This window comes from Mirounga angustirostris, unplaced genomic scaffold (genome assembly GCF_029215605.1).
Source record: "Mirounga angustirostris isolate CCGP_5_RB_7025 unplaced genomic scaffold, mMirAng1.0.hap1 SCAF_5, whole genome shotgun sequence".
In the NCBI taxonomy this organism is placed as follows: Eukaryota; Metazoa; Chordata; class Mammalia; order Carnivora; family Phocidae; genus Mirounga; species Mirounga angustirostris.
Window position 1 is genome coordinate 15,804,204 of NW_026991713.1, and position 21,793 is coordinate 15,825,996.

The window sequence follows — 21,793 nt, forward strand, 5'->3', positions numbered from 1 at the left end:
AGAAACACCATGTCCCAGAGTTTTATCTGGCACAAAATACAATGTGTGTCTTAACTTAAGCAACTGATTTGATCCTTTAAAACTGTGTGTGCGTCAAGTTTCAAAAGCCTGTCATTTACGAGAATTTCAGGGATCTCTGCTTCTCCCGGGTTAACAGGAGGAGCCAGCGCTCTGCCTGCGAGAACGTTCTTTCTTTCTGCAGCTTCACCTCAGGTGAACTGAGGTCTGTCTGTTGGAAGGTGTCAAACCCAGCGTCACCTCTGCATCAAACAGTCTTCAAATGGTCTCTCTTCTCACCCTTCCCATCTCCGCTGAAACACCCACCACCTCACAGAGGTGTCCTAACCCATTCTTTGCCTTCATTTCGGTGAGAGCTGTTCGTGCTGATTTGTTCTCGTTCCTTTATTGAATAAATATTTATGGAGCGCCTGCTGTGTGCAGACATTGGAAATAAAACAGCCAGCAAAACAGACAAGCCGGGCTCTCACAGAGGAGACAGGTAACACTATTAGTATTATTACATAGGGTATTTGGTAAGGATGAATGCTACAGAGAAAAATTAGGTAGGAAATGGGCAATATGGAGTTGCAGTTTCCAAATTAAGGAGTCAGGGTAAGCCCTGCTGAGAAGTTACTTTTTGTCTCATTTTTTTAATAAGTCTAGTCACAAATTTCATTGGTCAGCTGCACAGCTCAGGGACCCTGTCTATTTTGTTTGCCGTTATATACTTAGTGAACGAAATGCAAACGTCCGGCCTCAGGCTGTCAGAGCATGAATTATCTGACATTCATCCTCTTAACACGGAGAAAGTTCAATGGTTACGGAATTTTGCATTATATACAATTAAAGTTGTATAAAAATCCTATTTTGGTAAATTACCTTTTTTAAATGATAGCCTCATCGGTAAAACACCACTCCTTAATTTACCCGTTTTGTGAATTTGGATTTCCTGTCCCTCCCAGTTTTACTGAGATATAACTGAGCAAGTTTAAAGTGTGTGATGTGTTGATCTGATACACTTATGTATTCCAACATGGTTACCACTGTATCATCAGCTAACACCTCCAAAGTTAGATTTTCTTTTGTCCGACCTCTTACAAGAGAAAAGCTCATCTTAAGGTATGCCTTAAGGACTCTTTCCGCTTACTCTAATAAAATCATACGTTTTCTTTAAAATGTCTACCAGTGTACTTACCCTGTGATGCCAGATGTAACATAGTCTTTCCCCAAGTAGTTATAACCATGGCGAACGAGGTCTTCACACACATCCTTCACTTTGCTGCCTCCAAACGCAGTGCCATAGTGGAACCTGCCGTCCAACACGCCGGCCTTGCCGGCCAGCAGCTCAATCAGCTTCCCCACCTATGGGATGGAACAACCCAAGTGAGCACCTTCTTGGGGTCCAGGAAGTCTGTTTCGTTAGCTACGGCCTACCCCCCGCAAAGACTGAGATGACTACTATTAATAAGAGTGATAAACTAATAGCAGCACATATTTATCACTCTCTTACTGTGTGGCCCTTGGAAAAGCTTGCCATGTGGGATCCAAGTTCGTGCTCCCAAAGCCCCATGGGATAGGCACTATTATTTCCCTCACTGCACACACGAGGGAACTCAGGCACACACAGGTTAAGCAGCTTTCCCAAGTCTCGCAGTTGCCAAGCAGTGGGGCCAGGATGCCAAACAATAACCATGGGAAGGGAGGTACGTGGGCATCAGTCAATACAAGGGGTTCTTTTTGCTGAGGGGTACGTTCCTCCCTCAGAAGACTGCTCTCGAAGGGAAGGGCAGACCTCTGCACTCCCTCTGTATGGAAGAGTAACCTAGCACTGTTGGGGGCTGGGAACCTATTCGTGCGGCAAGAGGGTCAAAGGGCCCTTCCTAAAAATAAGTTTCAGGGCATCACAGCCAACATGGCCTACAGACCCACTGCCCACTTTCTTCCTTACAAGCAGCACCTCTGAAAAGCAGACTGACCGTCATTCGCGATGGGAAGCCGTGTGGGTTCATTATGATGTCCGGACAGATGCCAGAATCACAAAACGGCATGTCTTCCTGAGGGACGATCAAGCCACAAACACCTGGGGGAGAGAAACCTCACACCATGTAGAGCATGTCGGCAGAAAAGAAGACTACAGGACTCAATTGGGATCTGGCCCCTGCCGCCTGCCCCCTCCTTCTCCATGGTCTCTATGCAGAGTAACAAAAGCAGCTTCCAACAATCCTGCCAGAGAAACCATCTGAAAACGGCGGTCCTTGCCGAGAGGACCGCAGCCTGTGGACCGGCCTGCTGGCATGCTGCACCACGGTGCTCGCCCACCCTCTCCTGCCACGGAGACCGAAGAGCCGCGCCTTCGCTGGGCCCCGGCCCTGCCACTGTCCCTGAAGCTTCCAGTCCGCGCAGTTCTGCTCCTCGCCAGGTCCTCTGTGATCTGCTACCTGCTGTACCCAAGTCAGAGGGCTCCGACTCCTCTATCAAACACAGAACTACCTGAATGACAGGTGTGTTTCCACTGTGGTTTGAGACAACTGTGACAAGTCTTCGTGTGTGGCTGGGGTGCTAACAGGCGACCAGAGTGCGGCCGGCTGGCTAGCTTTGGCCGGGGCTTCCCTGGCCAAGCCTGAACTGCCCTAAGGAATTCTAATTCCCATAGCTGACAACACATCGGAACGGTGATCTTTGATGGAACTGTAAAGTTGAACAAGAAAATTCAGTGCCAAATTATTCTTGGAAGAAAAGACTAGAATTAGAAGCAGGATTCTAAGAACAGAAACCGAACAAAACGAAAACCTACCAGCTCTATGTACACTGCTCTCTCTCAAATTAACTATATTTCCTTACTCCCTTCATATTACTCCAATCTGTAGGGGATTTTGTTGCTTAAATTGTCTTAATTCCTCTGATTTCTTTCTCTTGGTAGGAGGGATAGGGGAATAATTTAGACTGTTAACCTCAATCTACATAATTTAAAATGGGAAAACTAATGTGCAAAGAAATAAGATCCTTTTATATCTACTAAGATAAAATTCTTTTTCCCTTGTATATAAAGTTATCAACCATCTGTACATACTGAGAAGAAACTGCTCTTCCAGAAAGTTTTCATTCCTCAGTTTGATTTCCACATAATCACTCAAACTATTTTAAAATAAAATTTTTGTGATGTGTTATAATCGCCAAGAGCTAAAGTCTAAAGAAAAAGAAAGCCATTTGCTTACTTCAGTATTGGTTATTAATATTCTGATTTCCAGTGGCTGCCAATGATACAGTAATTAGATTTGTGGTGTTCAATTCTAAGAGCACATGGGTACTTTAATCGACTTTTTGGTTGAGATTGTACTGTTTATTATAAAAAAAGTATGCTTTCCTCCATGAAGCACAGAAACAATCACTCAGTTCAGTTTATTTCAAATTCAACTACAATTCTTAGAATTTAAATCAAGCCGAGTGTGTGACCCTTTCTTTCTTCCCTCCCAAAATCCATCTTGTCCATACTGAAATTATCTGACAAACACTCGGGCTACTGGGAAATCTTCTCTGAAAGAGATCAAATTGTAAATCTAGGTGCGCCGGCAACAACATTGTGTAGCAGTGAACAAAATGTTAAAAATGGCAATTCCTGCAGAGGCCGGTCCTGGGACGTGCTCTGGACAGAATGTCACTTTGGCTGGTGAGGAGGTGGAGGGTTTGGCTAGATCCCTTAAAAACAAAACCAAAGGAAGACCTCGGCACCCTTCAGCAGTGGTTCACAGGGGGAAGCCGGCGTCCGCCCCTCCACTGGAGAAGGTGGGAGTGAGGAGCAGGAGGTACAGAAGCTGGGGGTGGGGGGGAGCAGGGAATACTTCCATGGGGGGAGGGTAAGGAGAGAGGGGATTTGCATCTTGTATTTTTAGTTTTCCTTGACACACTTAATCAGGCCAATTCAACTTTGTTATTAAAATGAAAGCAATGTTCCTTCCCCTGAAATCTGAATCTCTAATAACTTTGCTTGAAATCTGATTAAAATGTAGTACCGGTTTCCTTTTTGGGAAGTAATTCTCTCGGGCCCCTTTTTGACACTGCATTTAAAAATACAGACCAGTAACTTTGGGAATTTTTCATTCCATTATAGGAAATGCTTTGGCCACATCCGAACCAAGGGCACCTGTAAGCCAAAAATTCAATCTTAGCTAACTTAAAATTACTTTAGGCTCTGAAAACCCTTTTATATGCCAAGATGGTTCCCATAGCAGACAGCCCTGTGTTGTTTGTTTTGTGTGAAAGTGAATGATAAAAGATCCATGAAATCGACACAGAAAGCCAGAACAGCAGAAAGAACTGAGGGCTCTCCATCACTGGGGCTTCTACCCTCTGCTGACTCGCCGAACAATGGAAGCTACACATCCAACTGCAGATCTAACACAGCTGTGCATTTCATTAGATGAAGAGCACTAGTGACACAAGTAAATAATTAACTTATTCTGGTCCGCTGGCTGTGCTTATGAGACCAGTCATAGCTGACAGATTTTAATACAAGTTAACACAAAGAAGCCATAATGAGCTTAGAAGTTAAAACAAAATATTTAGACAGAATTTGATGATCTTGAATCTCAAATGAGACAGACGATTTTTAAAAGTTTGTATTTTACAGAATTCATTAGGGGGGAGAAGAGAGCTCTCGGTCTTCAAACCAGACTTTCCTTTTTTAAAAAAAGGTATCTCTCGGTTTCAGAATCATCCAGATCCTTCATCAAAGCAAAGGAAGGTTTCTTATTTTCACATGAAAAATTAGAACTGTCTTCTCTAAGGAGAGAGGCGTAAGATCTCTCCCAAGATTTAGAACTCTCAGAAGTTATGGTCACTTTCCCTTAATGCTGGTTTAAAAATGTAAATGATATGCAGTCCGCTCCAGTGTGTTAAACACTCCCCTGGACCCTTGAAAAGAGGATGGACTACAAATAAACCATATCTAATGGAAGCTGTTATTGAAACAATTACCGATTCATACCTTAAATGCTTACACAGCATTTCAGATTTTAAAATAAAATTTCATCCCCTGGCTCATGCTGGTGTCTCCACCCCATTGTTTACAGCACAACCTCCTGGCAGCAAGATGCAAATACCCCAGTTGAAGGGGCCCCAGAACATGTCAAGGACTCACAGGGGCCGACCAGGAATCAGACCACAGGCTACACTACAGACCTTTTAAGAAATGAAAATAGGTAATAAGGAGACAGCAGAACACAGAATGAGCAGAACGGTTCCACAGATACCCAATAGATAATATACTATTCCATTAACATCCACATACATTTCAAACTGTAAAGGCGAAGAATTTAGGGAGTCTAAAGCCACAAGTCTGACCGCCAAGCCACGGAGGAAAGGCACATCTGGGGACCCACTGTCACAGTTCTCCCTGTGTCATGCTCTAGACACTGGAGGATCTTACGCCAATTTGTTATTTCTATTTCCGGGGCCCCGCAGAACATATAAATCATTTTAAGAATAGGTTTGCCCAGTGAAAGTTCGGTTAATGTAATGAATCATTCTTAGAAAGTATTTCTAATTATAAACAGCAAATGACTTGTTCATAAGTCATTTTCGGCTTTTTTTCCCCCTTAACTAGCTTTAGTGTAATGGACCTATCTTAATTCAAACAGAAAAAATTAGAAGGAGGTTAAAAAAAAGAAGGAAAAACGAATGCATTCTAGTACCATGTCAAGACAGGAAAAGGAGTAGTAACTGGCAGAAGAAAACTGTAATGAAATCTTTAATTCAAGAGCTGTTTTTGATGTGACTTCAGTGTGCTGAGCACCAACCAGAGAAGGGTCTTCTATTTTCTCGATAGCCAGTCTCATCTGAATATCACACTCTGCTTCACTTTTTAATTGTTATAATTTTTATTTAGAAGTCTATCCTCTCTGTATAACTGCTTTTGGACTAAGTGTAGCGCTCTGAGGCTGATCTGTGCTAGGCCTCTTCCTTTTCTGAGGGAGGAGAGAGTCCTTTCCCTCAGTTACCAAACACCCACTGTGGGACAAGGATTGCCCTGGAGGTGGGTCAGGGAGAGGTTCAGGACCCAACTCCACTTGAAAGGTGTCCTGTGCAGATTAAAACGACTGAATATTGAAAATGAAAACAGATACAATTCAGCGTGCCCCCTTCGAATGCTCTAAATGACGCAGAGCAGATTAGGCAGTGGGTTCCGCTGAAATACTACTCATCGGGGGGCTAAGTGATCTACTTTTACCTTCTGCAGGTACTTACCTCTGAGACAAGGCTTTTTATTCTGCACAGCTGAGCACTCTGCACTAATGAAATGCTGCTGGCAGTTTTCTCTATCAGTCACAGTGGAAGAAAAGTGTTGGTGTTTAGGGAAGGAGTGACCACTTGGCCAGGCTTGGTGTTAATGAGGTTCATGGATTGGGGGGGGGTCCCCATCTGCAAAGGGCTCATCACCCCCCTGGACTCTCAGATCTAAGTAAGACAGGATATCAAGCAATCAGGTGACCTTAATTTGACTTTCTGCTGTTCAAGTGATATTGTACTACTCTGGGTGGGGGGAAAGCACCACTTTCTGGTGAGCCTTAGTCGTTTGGTCTTTGTAATGGGAATAATTAGCACCTATCTCATGAGGCAATTGTGTTAGAGGAACAGATGAGCTAATGTCTGAGAGGTACTTTAAGGTCCTTAGAGAAAGGCAGCATCTAAATACAAGGAATTGTTATTATATAAGAAACCTAATTACTCTCAGCAGGAAGCAAACTAGCAGAGCAGAGGAGACCAGCCTAATGAACAGAAGAAGCAGCACCAAGTGGATGAAGAGGCGGAAAAGAAGCTCACTGGGAGCCAGGCTGTTTAGATCATCTCACATTAGTGCGACAGTGTCCAAAACTTTACAACTCACAGGGCCTGGGCTGCAGACTTCTAGGGCAAAAGAGTTGACTAAGTGATGAAAGCCTGGGTGAGTGGTGGGGGTTAGCAGCGCGAATGCTTTCCAGTTTGGCTGTCTCAAGGAAGAAATGTTTTTGCTTTGAATGAACTCACCTCGATAAGCCTTTCTATATTCAGAAACGTACATCTCTAAATCAGAACATGAAGGCTAACACAGGTGGCTCCTCCTTTCTTCCCCTCCCTCCTTTCCAGTTATTGAATTAACCTTCTTTTATTTTTCACACCAGCACCTTAAATAATCCCCAGGGGGAGGGGAGGAGACAAAAACTGTTGAATCATATGAGCTTTGTTTTGCCGTTGAATCACTTCCAGATCTATCACATCTCTTGCCATATCCCAGTTGACATAATTTTAATTCGGCTCTTCCTTACATGTTAACAGATAAATAATGCATAAGAAAACTTGATTAGCTTTCTTATTAAAACATCACTCTAAATGAGAGGAGGCGCTAGAAGACAATACAGTTTTTACACGGCTTTCCCATGAGCAGTTGAATGGTTTGATGTGATAAATTTGCATAGACTGAAGCACACAAAGGGCTGATTAATTGAAACCCTTACAATGCTTCTGGAAGCAGCTATTGTAAAACAATAACCATAGGAACTTTACAAAATACACACGGCTGAATGTGTCAAGAGCTTAATAAAATGTGTTGAGGCTACACTATTTGGAAACAGAATTGGAGATTTTTATTCTGGGCCATAAAACACTAAACACCCTAATTTCAAAGCTTTAGTTGGGTATTTACTGAAAGGTCAGAGGGTTACTAGCTAGCTACCGACGACCAAAATTTGTTCTTAAAAAAGTAAATTAAATAAAAATCTTCTTACAATTAAGGGGTCCATGTGGACAAAATAATCCTGATTTCTCACATTAAAGAGTTCCCCAAATTTGTTTTTGGACCACAATTCTGAAGGGTCACTTGGCATCCTACCCCTCATCCCGGGGCTCCTACTGTTAGCTCCATTGGCCCCCTTCTCCCCTCCCACTTAGAATCTTTCATTCAAGCAGGATCAAGCAAAGTAGGGAGCCAAAGACACGCAGACTTTGAAGCTTCAGGCTAGCAGAGCGGATTGCAGGCGCCTCAAGTACCACATGTGTACAAGGTGCTATTAATGTATGATTATTATTTTCAATCAGAGCCTTTTCATTCTCTCAATTTTAGAAAACAGAATCCAGAAAAAGGAAGTACATGAACACCTGGAAAAAGCAAAGTTTTTAAAAAGCTGGTTGAACGAACAAACTTTCCTCTCAGCTTTTCTGCCACACAAGATTGGCATTTTCTTACTTCCCACAGCCTCTTTATACCAACCGTGTCAGGATTCGGTAATGTGCTGGGAAGTCAGGGCTGGTTTCCTTTTCTTCTAATAAACACTCAATCAAAATCTTAATACATTAATTCAGCAACTTGTTTTGCTGACTAACTTAATACATTAATTCAGCAACTTGTTTTGCTTTGGAATAACTTTTATTAATGCGAAATAGAAGCAAGCCACCTTCTAACGAACTGCTGTTGATAGGAGAGGGTCAAAGAAGAATCTTCCAAACCATTTTATCTGTAAATACGTGATCCTATGAACCACAGATACTCGGAGCCGGTCCACGAAAACACTGTACTTTGACAAGACTATATTTCTATTTTAAAACAAAAGTCAGCTTCGCTCTGTTTAAACTGGCTGTCTGAGGATTTACGGGGAGACTCCGAGGAGCGTAGGCCTTTATCTCAGATTTGCAGTTATTAAAAAGCTTCTGTTTGCCAGGACAAACACTCTTGCTCAAATACAGTTTTTCCTCTCCTTAGGAGTACTATTTGGTATTGCTGCCCGATTCTGTGATCTACAGGACCTTTGTTGGAGGTGCTAATCCTTTTTCACATGAGAGACTGAGAAATGTTCTTTCAGGGAAGTGATATATTGCTTTTTTTTCCCCCCACATCAAAGGAGTCCACTTTTTCCTCCCTCGTTGTGAATGGCAGCAAAAGTAGGAGGAATCTGGAAATATAATAATTTGGTTTGTCTGCACACTGAAAGAAAACTTAACTTGGCCGACAGATAATTTCTGTTAAAATTTTTTTTAAAAAAAGCAGGAAATCTGCTCACCCTTCTCATAAATGAAATAACCATCAGAAAAAACAAGGCTCAAGATAAAAATGTTTGCCTCTGATGAGTTCCCCTCATATAGAACTTACACCAAAGCTCCCAAGAGGCTTAAATATGTAATTCTGACTTTAATAAAGTCTTGTTTCAAACACGACTCCCATCACATTATACGTGGATGTCTTTTTCTATCTTCAACTCTGTGTACAAACTGATGAAGAAAAGGAAGAGAAAACATAAAGAACATTCTAGACCCACGTTCTGCTCTATTTTCCCCCATGCAGCATCACTGTGCTATCACAGAAGTCCTTCTAAAGTACCTAGAGGTCTAGAACACTTGGAAAAGAGAACAAGACTTCAGGGTTTTAATACTCCTTCCCAGCTGAGATTAAAACACACTAAACAAAATTTTCCTTCCTTTGTAAGCAAACACAACAAATCCACAACTTCAGTATATGGAAGTCTTTTGTGTTCTACCAAAGGATGAACTGCTCTAGAGATTCTTGATTAAAGGCCCAGCTCTTCTGGGGGGAGTGGATTCAGTGGCATTTAGGGATGAGATACATAACAGGCCCCACAAAGACCCAAAGGAGGGCTGTACTTCATTAAAATTCTTTGAATTTCTCATTAGAGGACTATTGGAATGCCCTTATCTAAAAAGTGTGCCGTGAGTGAATCCTGAGTCCCGCTCAGGCTGGAGTCGGATTTGCATTGTGACGCCCTCCTCTTCACGCAATAGCTCCTTCTTCCTCCACACCTGGCTCGCTGCTTCCCGCTCCTCCACTCCTGTGGCCACAGAAGGCGACGCTGCTTACGAGGCTGTCACGTTTTTAACCGCTCCTGCTCCAACACTTGGATTCTTCAGCGGGCCTTCTCTGATCCGTTACCTCACGGCCTGCCTGTTGCCCAGCACGGATGTGGGCTCCCAACGACTCGGTGCTGAGGCTCCTACTCCAGTTCACCCCCCACTCTGTCCTCTTCCATCGGCCTCCTGAGCTGCTACGACCCCTGGCACACAGCCACGGCCGGGTAGCCTCCGCTGCACGTTTGTTGCCCTCAGCGACTCATGACCCCGCCACCTTTGAACTGATCAGGCTTGAGCAGGACAGACACTCATGGTCTGTGAAAGCAGATTTTGAAGTCTCCTCTAACCGCTGGACAGGATACTGTAAGAAGCCGTAGGGGCAGAAATGCAGTCTACACACCCCACGCGTACCAAGAGAACCCTTGCTCACCACAGCTTTGTCAAAGTAAACTATTAACAAAGGTCAACAATCAGGCAATCTGCAGGGTCACACCGCGTTCTGAACACCGAAGATAACGAATACAATGCTCTCAGTGCAAGAGGAAAAAAGGAATGGGCATAAAGATACATTAAATCAAAATGATCTTTGTATTTTCTCATAGAGCCTACATATGTATCCACTTGCAGGTGACGCTATGAAGGACAAAACACTACTTCCACACAATCCTGCCTTCCGAGAGTGAAAACTGAAGTCCAGCTAACACTGCTCTTCCTCGGGCATGTGTCCGGGCCAAAAGAGAACCAAGTCACTGCAGGAATCATGGTGTGACCCACATACCCTGAAGACTCCCGCACTAGGGAACTCTGTCAGCTCATTTCATGGCAACCACGGACAGCATGGCTGAGGCTGGGGACTGCCTTCTCCATCCCTTCACGGCCCACTTGCCAACATCCAGCTCTTCTAGGCCTCAGGCAGTTCCTCCTCCAGGGCCCTGCACTAAGGAGGCTGCGTTGTATGGTTCCCTGCAGATGCCACGAGCTGTGCCTGCCATACGCGAATTCGGAACCGGCTCACTGTCCTCACTGTCCCTCAGGGCCCTAACTATCCCAGCTAGCCAGAGGAATCAGAAGAATGGTCAAAGTTGAGGGCTCAATTTACTTCCTTTCAATATCTGCTCAAATTCTTGACAGAATTTTAACCAAGGCATGAAAGCCTGGCCAGAGGACTGATTAAAGAAGGGAACGGGGACCGTGTTTTACAATGAGTTGATTCTAGAAGGGAAGGGATTCCTGACAAACACAGCTTTATATTAGGAGCACGTCTTAATATGGGGGTCTGGCAGGTATTTCTGGAACAAAATATGCAGGGATTAGTATTTACTCCAGACTGGTGGCAGAGCAGAGCCATGTAAACCTGCTTATCCAAGAGTGGGAATTTTGAGAAAATGACCACCTTAAGGAGGAGATACAGAAAAGATATAAGAAATACTAGGTTTTGGTATCCCCAAGGGGGGATTCCCAGGGAATATGCCAATCTGGGGGCAGAGTGACAATGGGATATCAGAAGAGACAAGAGTCACCTTTAACCAGATTTAACAGAATGGGAAATGTACTCAGATCAGTGGCCTGGATTCACATCCTGGCTCTGCTAGCCCTGAGCTGGATCAGGCAAGCTACTCATCACCTCTCTGAACCTCAACATTCAAGTTCTATAGAATAGGAGTAACAATACCAATTAGACTGTAAAGGTTAAGGATGGAATGAAAATGCTTGTAACTTACTTATAATGCAGAAAGTAAAACATGCTATAAATTTACATGCACATGACATCCACATTTTATCTGCACCCTTAACCTCTCCCTGGAGCTCCAGACTCTATGTCCACGTGCCCACTGAACATCTTCACTTGGAGTCTCCGGGGGGTTCTCAGATCTGAGGCCCCAGTCCTCAACTCCTGCCCCTGCCTAACTCCCAACACCTCCTCCCCAGTCCTCCACTGCTTGGTAAACTGCAGCAGCACTGTTCAGGCCTCATCCTTACCTTCAGTTCCTGCCCCTCCTCCCCCAACACCTCAGCCACCAGCAAGTCCTGCTGGCTGGGCCTCCTGAGCACACGCCGAGTGCATCACTTCCCCCATTCCTGCAGGGCTCCTCCTGAGCACACACCGCCAGCCTCTCTGCCTGGACCACCGGACAGCCACCCTGCTCCCCTCCAATCTGCTCTCCACTGGACTCCAGGGTGATCTCTCACACTGGAAGTTAGATCTCCTCGTGCCGGTCTTAGACTCATCACCCAACCGCCCTACGGGCTCCCAGCATATTAGGAACAAGTTCCTGTGGGATGTGTCCCTCCCACTTCTCTCACACCGAGCACTCCTCCGCAGGCTGCACTGCCAGAATGGCCTTTATTCTGTCCCTTGGATATATCAAGCTCACTCATGCCTCAGGGCTCTTGGACATAATTGTTCCAGACTTCTGCTTGGCTGGCTCCTTCTCACCCTTCAAATGTCACTTTCTCCATGAGGCCGTTCTTGATCATCAATTTAAAGCGCATTCCCCTCACCCCCAAACCAGTCACTCTTCCACATCGTCTTCCATTCACAGCACTTAACACTACGTTAAATGATCACGTTCCTATTTTCATTTACTTTTCTTCTGTTTCCTCCCCCAGGAGAACACCAATTCCAGGAGAGCAGAGACCCTGTCAGTCCTGTTTATCACTGCGTTTCCAGTATCTAGAATGGGGCCTGCCTGGGACACAGTGAAGCTCGATAAATGAACGAGTTAATGACATCAGTGCTCGAGATGATCCTCTGTCACCTCCAGTTCAGTGAGACCAAGCTGCTTTGTGACTGCTGCCACCACTTACCAAGCTTAACACCAGGCCTGGGACCTCCTTCCTCTTTGTTCCCGTGGGTCAACGAGTCCCCCTGACTCACCCGCCCATTCCACAGGACCCGCCTGCAGCCAACTCACCCAGTCTCCGCGGCTTCCTTTCCTGCCTGGTCTGCCTGGTCTGCAAGGGACCTGGGACGGACCTAACAGCGGCGGCTCACCTTTACGGCTGCTGGCTGTGCACCAGCCACTGGCTTCACTGCTTTGCACACATCAATTCCTTTAATCCCAGTGACAACTCCTAGGAAACGGTCCCCATTTCAAAGACGAGGAGACCCAGGCATAGAGATAAAACAGCTCACCTGGTTAGGGCTCAAGACCTCTACCTCTTTGCCCTACTTTTTCCCAACTGGAAGGCCTTCTTTAAATGCTGAACAGAGGGCCGCCGTGAAGAAAAGGGGCAGGTGTCCATTCAGGACCCACACAGGACAGGGCAGGACGGCGGAGGTACGCTACGGAGGAGTGCACGCAGGCTCCACGGAATCATCGGAATGGCGCCACCACAGGGCAGGCTGCCTTGAAAAGCAGGAGGGGCTTCCCCTCACAGGCCGCACACAAAGTGGAAAACGACCTGCCAAAGATACGCTAAAAGAATTCTTATTCCGGGAAGATGGACCTAGACTAGAGTCTAAAAGGTCTTTCCAAACTCAAAGATTTTATTCTTACCCACAAATAACTCCCAACTGCTCTCTCACTACCGGCCTTTCTCATGTCCTTTAGCCTGTGACCGTTATGAAATCCTTTGTATTCGCTTTTTGCTTCGGGTCCAGAGTCAGCTCTTCATGGGCATTAGCAGAGTGGGGGATGTCCTTCTAGCTCCTACGAGCCCAACAGAGTTCTGAGCCCACAGCAGTGACTTAAATATGAGCAAACAGATTTCTGTGGGGCTGTCAAGACCCATTTCCCACTGGTGCCCGGGGTGGGCATGCATAGTCAGTCACTCAGCGCGAAAAGCTGAGGGGGGCCTGTGATTTCAGTTACGCCGGGGAGCTAGGAGTCTTGGGTGGTGGTGTTCCTGTACCAGTCTAGACAAAGATGACACATCCCATTTCTGGTATTTACTAGGAAGAATAAATGTACTAATTTGGGGAAGATGATTTTGGCTTATTATGACTGTACATTTAAGAGACTCTACTTAATAAATTATTCCACAAACACAGTCACGGGAAACCACATTATATGCAAAGTGCTGCGCCACGTGCTTTGGAGGTGAAATAAATTAGTAGGATGTGTTTCCTATCCTCAGTGAACCTAAAATGTACTTACCTAAGTTAGCCAACATGGTACTCTGGATATTTAACCACATATACAATTATTTTAACAGAACCACTGCTATTTTTCAAACTCACAATTTCATTTATAATTGAAAAGAACTTCGAAAACTAGACATCTGCTAGTGTTGTGCCTCTTGTTTCAGACGGGTAGCATTCAGGGAAAGGAGCAAAATGGTAGACCTTAGCTACAAAAATAACCCAGGTGAAAGATAAGCTATTCTCAGATAATTAAGAATTGACCCTTTTGATGACTGTTACATTTAGGTCAAAATTCTCAGTGTGTGAGCTTTAACTATTTTTTAGTTTTCAATATTAGAAATGATTAAAATAGCCAATAAAACCAAGAAGTCTTAGAGGCAAAGCTCTGGTCAGCAGACAAAAATCTGGTGCTCTAAATATTCCTCTCACCTTTTGTTAATTTAGAAATAATAATAATCATTTTAACGTCAGCTCTACAAATTACAGTAAATAACCCCAAGCACACTAAACACTCTTGTGTTGAGCACTCTCAAATAGCAAACACAGGGGTTCCCAGTAAACATGACTGCTGAAACACCTATGTTTAGCTCCACTCCTTCTCCAAACCTAATACTAGAGTTGAAAAAATAAACCTGTAAGAAAAAGAATAGGCAACAGATAAAGATACAGCGGGGAAAGCTGAGCAGTAAAGAACAGTCAAGTGGCTTAACAGGAGAAAGGTAAACCCAAGTACCTGCAGAGAAGCGTGAGGCACTCTCCCCCTGCTCCGTGGAAGGCTCAGGAAACAGAGACACAAAGTATGATGAAAAGCGGGACGAGGCGTAGGGCTCAGTCACCCCAAGCCATCAGCAATCCCAGTGGGTGCTACCTTTAAAATGTGTCTGGACTGATCCCTTCCCACCATTTCCCCATCATCATGCTTTTCCCACTCACCACCAACTCCCGCCTGGGTTACCATAAGAGCACCTGGCTGGGACCATGCTTCTCCCTTGCCTCCCCAGTCTGTTTTCATCACTGCAGCCTGAGTAAGTCACATCATCTCCCTCGTCTGCCCGGACTCCTCCAGCAGCTGTCCGTCTTACTCAGAGTTAAGAGCCAAAGTTCACGGAGAGGCTCTGATGACTCAGCGCTCGCTGGCTCTGCTCTGGCTACCCTGGCCTCCAGCCCTCCCTGAGGGTCCTCCCCCTCCATCACTCTTGGCCGGGCGTCTGGCCCCCCAGGCCTTCCTTTTGCCTCCAGTGCTCATTGGCCAGGGACGGTTTGCTCCCTTACTTCTCTCAATGCCACCTTTTCAAGAAGGTGAAGTTCCTCCACCATTTGACTTGAAATTTCAACTACTGACTACATGCCTTCCCCCACATGCTTCCTATTCTCCCCTTTGTTTTATCTCAAAACGTATCATTATCTCTCTTGCCCACAGGAATGTAAGCCCCACATGGACTGGAATTTTGTCTGTTTTGTTCACTGCTTATTACCAGGGCTTGGAATGGTACCAGACACTTAGAAGGTACTTAATAAATACCTGTAGAAATAAATGTTTGAATAAGAAATCACCGACCCCTGACTCTCTATTCCCCACCCCATACAGCCAGGAAACTACACTTGTCCCCCAATACTCACGGCTATAAAAAAGAAGACTCTAAATATAAAATTTTAACTAGAAATTAAAATATAATAGGTTAAAAAATCTGGAAAATAAAAATCCTACAAAGAAAATCAAGATAAGGAAATGGACAATGAGGGTACAAGGAACACGATGGAGATTGGCAACAAAATAATAGAAGAGAATGTCCGAAAATGGAAGGACCTTGAACTTCCAGAAAAGAAGGTACCTGATTTCCTAGGACAAGGAATGACAATTTCAGAATTCCAAGAACAGACGAAGGATAGTAAAAGCTTTGCGGGGAGGGGGAGGCAAGTGAGGGAGGAAGGAAAGGAAAGAGAGTGAAACAGGGTGCATGTGTGTACATACACAGAGATCAAGAATAATGTAACATGGAATCTAGATGATGATGCAGCGATGTCATCAGAATCCTTAGAGAAAAGAATTTTTCAATCTAGAATTCTATAACCAACCAGAGTACAAATCAAGTATGAGGACAGAACATGTTCAGATATACACAATCTCACAAAATTTACTTCTTGTGCATCCTTTCTCAGCAATCGAATGAACAGACTATTCCACTGTGGTGGGGGGTAGGGAGTGGGGATGACATGGGACGAGCCAAGAAACAGGGGCTCAAATGGGAATTTCATAAATGACTCCCACTGAGCAAATCTAGAGTGTCTAATGGAATGTGTCCCCCACCCCCAGATTCCTATGTTGAAGTCCTAACCCCCAGGAGACCTCAGAATGTGACCCTATTTGGAGGCAGGATCTTTAAAGAGGATATTAAGGCTAAATGAGGTCATGGGGTGGGCCCTAATCCAATATGGCTGGTGTCTTTGTAAGAAGAGAGAGAGCCATCAGGTGCAGGCGCACAGAGAAAAGACTGCCTGAGGGCACAGGGACCACATGGCCACCTGCAAGCCACGGAAAGAGGTCTGGGGAGAAGCCAAACCTGCCACGACCTTGACCTTGGACTTCAGCCTCCAGAACTGTGAGAAAATAAGTTTCTGTTGTTTAAGGCCTCAGTCTGTGGTATTTGGTTAGAGCAAACTAATGCAGAGTACTTTCTAACCTTTCTTGAAAACATTTCTGGGGCCCACAGGATGAGGCCGCTCGGGCCTCCACTGAGCCAGGCTCTGCCCAGCGCTCCTGTGGCCTGTGGGGTTCCATTCTGAACACACTGGGTGGGAAGCGGGGGCTCAGAGGAAAACCACTGCAGCGAGAAGAACGGGGCCTGTAGAGGAGGCCTTTTGGGGGGGGTGGGGGGAATGGTCCTAGCAGACCACTGATCATGTGGGAAATTGTGTTGAGAGGCTGTTGATGGTATAGATGAATGGTAACAGGAATAAGAAAATTAAGCAAATTTTAAAAATGAGATAGTTAACTTCTGAAAAAAGTACAGTTATACAATAGAGAAAACGCACTCAACTACTTGGTTTGGGGGTGAACAATATTTATGTGGTCATAAACAATGCAATTTAAATAATTAAGTAACCCCAAATTATGATAAATCTGTGCCTGGAATGGAGGTGGGGAGTAAGAAAGGGAAGCAGCGAAGTGCTAGCTCCTCCTATCTGTCATAATAGAAAATCAGAAGGTAATCTCTAAAATGGATGAGTGAATATAAAACTGCTTAAAAATATTATTTTGAAATACGAAGGTAAAAACGAGAAGAAATTACTTCTGGGAAGCAGAACTGGAGAAAAGGCAGGGATTGATGTTTTTCAGTTCAAACCCCCCTTTCTGTACTATTTGACCTTTTAAGCCATGTGCTTTTATTATTTGATTAAAAAACCATACTTAAATAAAAAGGTACGGGTCCTACATCATTCCTTCCATCACTTTCTTAAGGCTTACACTACCTCTTTTTTGTTTGCCCATTTTCCCCCAATCTTTTCAATAAATCTGATGAAGCTGTAAGAGAAGGGGGTATCAAGGGAAATCGATGCTAATCAGAAGGTTTTCACCCTTGGATTAAAAGCCATCTGGAAAAGAAAACTAGTGAGATAAACTCCTCACTACAAGTGAAAGGTCACCTAACCCCAGGAGGGCTTCTTCCCGTTTCGTAGAGATGTACAAGTCAAGCCCCATTTAAGGTTGAACCGATCTCCAAAATCTGCAGTTTCTAGAAACCACTTTTGTCAATGAACATTATCCCTATCATACTGATAGTCTGAAAAAATGTTACAGCACCAAGACCCATTGACATTTTACCTGCAGAGGTCTGTGTTCACAGCAGCTTACTAACAAGTGTGCTTCTCATTTTCAAAAATACCGTTTTGTCTACACTATACACACACACATATTACATACAGATGAAAAACTGAGTAAAATCAATCCTTCAAGAGTACTGAATCTGTCCCCTTTCACTTCCCTACCTTCAATTTTATTTATATATTCAACCATTATCAACTACCTATTAGGCATCCTCCATAAGAAAGGCTCTATCAGGCTTCATGAAAATATGAAGTCATGACCCCTGTCTTCAAGTTCAGTGGAGTTAGAACACAGTGGATCATCACTAAGACGTTTGCCTGCCTTCCACTCTGCACAATACTCCGGTGGAATGAGGATTTGGGATATCTGAAGTTTATAAATGGATTCAGAACGAAGACCTTCTCTTACAGTGTGCATTCTTGTAAAGCATCCAGTGCCAACATTTTATAAGAAGAGTATCAAGCTTTGCCCTTATCCAGGGAATAGGTCATGTAAAATAGAGGCTGTGAACAAGATTATGGGGTTACCCCAGAATGACTTAGGAGTACATCTCAGAAACTGTCTAGACCAAGAGAAAGGGAGAAACGGTTTCAACACAGAGAATTTGTTTTTCACTGGTAAACAGCAGAAAACACTAGAATCTCAAGAGATGTTTACAAACACTGAAAAGGTATTAAGAGTTAGCATCTTAGGGAATTGTATGAAGTATAGAAGTGTCAAATTCACATGAATAAAGTCAGTTTTTTTAAATAAGATACTGGCAGGCTAAAATAATCTTTTGTCTGTAAACTGAACTAAAAATGTTTTTGATGAAACAATTATCTTAGTCTGGAACAGTTTCATTGATGGAAGAAATGACAGCTAAGGCTGGATTCATTTGACTAAACAGTCATATTTTATATAGTTGCTTAGCAAATAAATGTTGAAATCAGCAAGAACATAAAATGCAATTATCTTCAGACCAATCAATTAAAAACAAGAAGACATCGCACTAGGAATTTATGAGTAAACAGGAGACACAAAGTTGGAGAGCAGAAGGCAGGAGAACCAACGTCAGCGACCCAGCGATCACGGCTCTCTCTTCTGAAGCCCCTACCATGAGCAGGCACAGCACTAACTGCTTGCCACTCAGGACGGCACCACTGTCAGGCAGGGGCGTGGACTCTGGAGCCAGACTGGAGCCAAAAACCAGACCTACCACCCACTGGGGACACTGGGCAAGCTCCTCATGTCACCGTGCCTCTGTTCCTTCATCTGTAAGATGCCGATGAAAACAGCACCGACCTCCCAGGACCGTGTGAGAAGCCAGTGAGTCAGTATATGGACCGTGCTGAGAACACTGCCAGGCACGCAGTCAGTGCCACGAAAGTGTCAGCTGCTCTTGTGATTCTTAAACTAGTCACGTGGCGGCTCAAACCCCGGGGCCAACATTCCACTCGGAAACGTGACGGATATACACTAAAAGGGACCCTCCTGAAAATGAGTTAATCAGTGACACAGTGCTGTTTCTTGAGGGGAAAAAAAAAAAAAAACAAGACAAGACAAAGCCACGAATGCATGAGAACTCATTGGCAACCACCAGGGAGGAGTGGGGCTCGCCGGCAGGATCAGGTGGAGAAACCCATCCGGGCGAGGGACCGCTGGGCAGCGGGCAGGGCGCTGCGTGGGCGACACGAGACCCGGGCTGAGATACAGCTCCAGCGGTGCCTCAGCCTGGCTGCCTGACCCCTGGGGTCTGCACTTCCTCACGGCCCCGTACAGGGCCCGGAGGCGCCTTCTCATGCTGACATCCCACGGTACTATGGCCCAACAGAATTGCAAATAGGCACCTTCCATAAAACGTAGGTGTTGCTATTAATTTTTTCAAACAGCTACCTGTACTTTAGTAGATACATCATCTAGAATGGACTCGTAATTATAATCTGGGGGATGGGGAGCAGTTGCAAAAGAATGAAATAAATGGCAAAGAGAAGCAATCCTGTGGTACATTTTTTCCATGCCATTAAAATATAAACAGGTTAACCTAAGAGATAAAACAAGCATAATTTTAATACCAATGTAATATTACATTTCTCATGTACCTGGTTAATAAATACTGTTTTCAGTTTTATAAACAAGTTGAGGAATGACACAATTTACCTTTTTGCCCATGACGGCTGCTGAATTTGTCTCCAATCTCTGGACGCCTGGTCTGTCTCAGCAGCATTTTGATCAGAAAAGCATCTTCAGCATTTGAAGAGATCATCACTTTTTCAATATATGAATCCGTTGCCCCTTTGTAGCTAATATTAAGAGGAAGTCACCAAAAAGTTTTCAAACTGCCTTTGTGAACCCATCGCTCACAGGCCGTATTTTATTTAATATCAACCACAGGATGCTTTGACACTGCCATTCTGGACTCTGAAACGTGCTTTTTGTTTTTCAACATTAAATTCAAAGGTTACAATTTCCCTTTTACAGTCCTAGTCTGAAATGGCCCACATTAACTAAACACTTACTATGAGGCAGGCAGAAGGCAATGTAACCCACACCACACGTATTATTCACACGCGGCTACTCCCTTATTGCAAACAAGGAAATGGGATGCTTGGAGAGCGAGAGTGGCAGCTTGGAAGGATCACAGAGCCCCAAGGAAGGTTTCATTTTCTTTTTAGGATAAGAAATATGTGAGCACACTTTCTAACCTTGTTTTGTAGGATTGGGTGCATGGGTCCTGACCCCTCCCCTAGGTGGGGGGCCCACTTTCTCCCCTGCGCTCCCACTCCATAGACAAATCCATGGCACCCAGTCAGTTCAAAGCCTGACTGCCACTTGTAGCTGTGTGACCTTGGTAAATTACTTAACCTCTCTGTTTCTGTGTCTTTCAAACAAGGCCATTAAGACAGCCTGGTTCGGGGGGGTGGCGGTAAGAACAAATGAGCTAACATGTGTAAAATGCCGAGAACAGTAACTGGTACAGTGAATGTTCTCAACTAAGCCACGATGATCATGATATGCCCCATACTTATTTCTTTGTGTAGGCCTTTGCTAACTAGATGCGGCTCCTTGCAGGCAAGGCTCGTGGTTTCTTTCGGCTCCCTGTGTCCGGTACAAGAGGCACCGTGGCCCAGAGCAGACCTCAGCTGGGTGTCGAATGGATCTGCTGGGCTGCCCTCCACTGTCCCGGAATCCAGCTCTCCTAGGTCACGCCCTGGCCCACCTCATGAACTGAATTAACTCATGTTCCTGGGCTAGATTAAGTATCTTGTTACTTCTTTTAGTTTTGTTTTTATGTCACAGTGTGGCTGCTCATCTCACGAAGTCTCGTATTTCACTCCATTTGAGAGCCCAAAGGGCAGCTGGAGATTAATAAGCACAACTCTTTCACTGTTCAGACGAAAAAACTGAGCCCAAGAGTTTGAGTGCTTCCTCCATGTAAGGTAACCCACGACACAACCAGTACTAAGACCCAGCTGTCATCCACTATGGTGTTGATGCCGCAACTGTGGCCAGTGCAGTTTTATTGATTTATTTAACACAAATCTGATCGTTATCACCCTCTACCGAATGAATTCCTGAATATTGCACAATCTCGTCCCAGCAGGGTACACTGGTTCTCCAAACCTCCAAACCCAGGTGCTCTTCTGCTCATGGGGCCTTCACCTCACTGTTCCCTCTACCTGGAACCCCTGCCTATGTGGCCCCCAACTCAAACCCAGGTGGGAAGGCCTACACGATTCCACAGCAGAGTTTTTCCTTCCAATCCATGCTGTCTTCACATGACAACTATTACTACCCCAAACTGTAATTTCTATTCTCTAACCCTTCAAGAGGTAACCTCTGATTTCCCCTAGCCCTTCTCTCTCTCTCTTTTTAATCTTCCTATGTATTTCCGAGGCCCAACCAATACATACGTGATGGGCACATCCTTGTACTGTGGTTGCTGCGGCACATTACTTCCTTCCAGAGGAATCTGAGTTACTGTAGGCATGGACTTATTTACCAGCACTTGTTTGTTTTCTACCTTCTCACCTAAGAAAAAGAGAAGGGGATTATAGCCCAATCGTTAT

The 21,793-nt window shown here is 44.6% G+C and overlaps 1 protein-coding gene across 3 annotated transcripts in view; it reads right to left on the bottom strand.

The window, feature by feature from the left end:
• POLR3B (RNA polymerase III subunit B) overlaps nt 1-21,793 on the bottom strand; it is a 104,516-nt gene that overhangs the window by 10,783 nt on the left and 71,940 nt on the right. For all 3 annotated transcript variants that reach the window (XM_064590674.1, XM_045872674.3, XM_045872677.3), the window contains 4 exons: nt 21,638-21,755; nt 19,884-20,026; nt 1,977-2,080; nt 1,196-1,362 (listed from right to left, as the gene is read on the bottom strand). In XM_064590674.1, the coding sequence (XP_064446744.1) occupies nt 1,196-1,362; nt 1,977-2,080; nt 19,884-20,026; nt 21,638-21,755 (532 nt within the window). The remainder of the gene's footprint in view (nt 1-1,195; nt 1,363-1,976; nt 2,081-19,883; nt 20,027-21,637; nt 21,756-21,793) is intronic.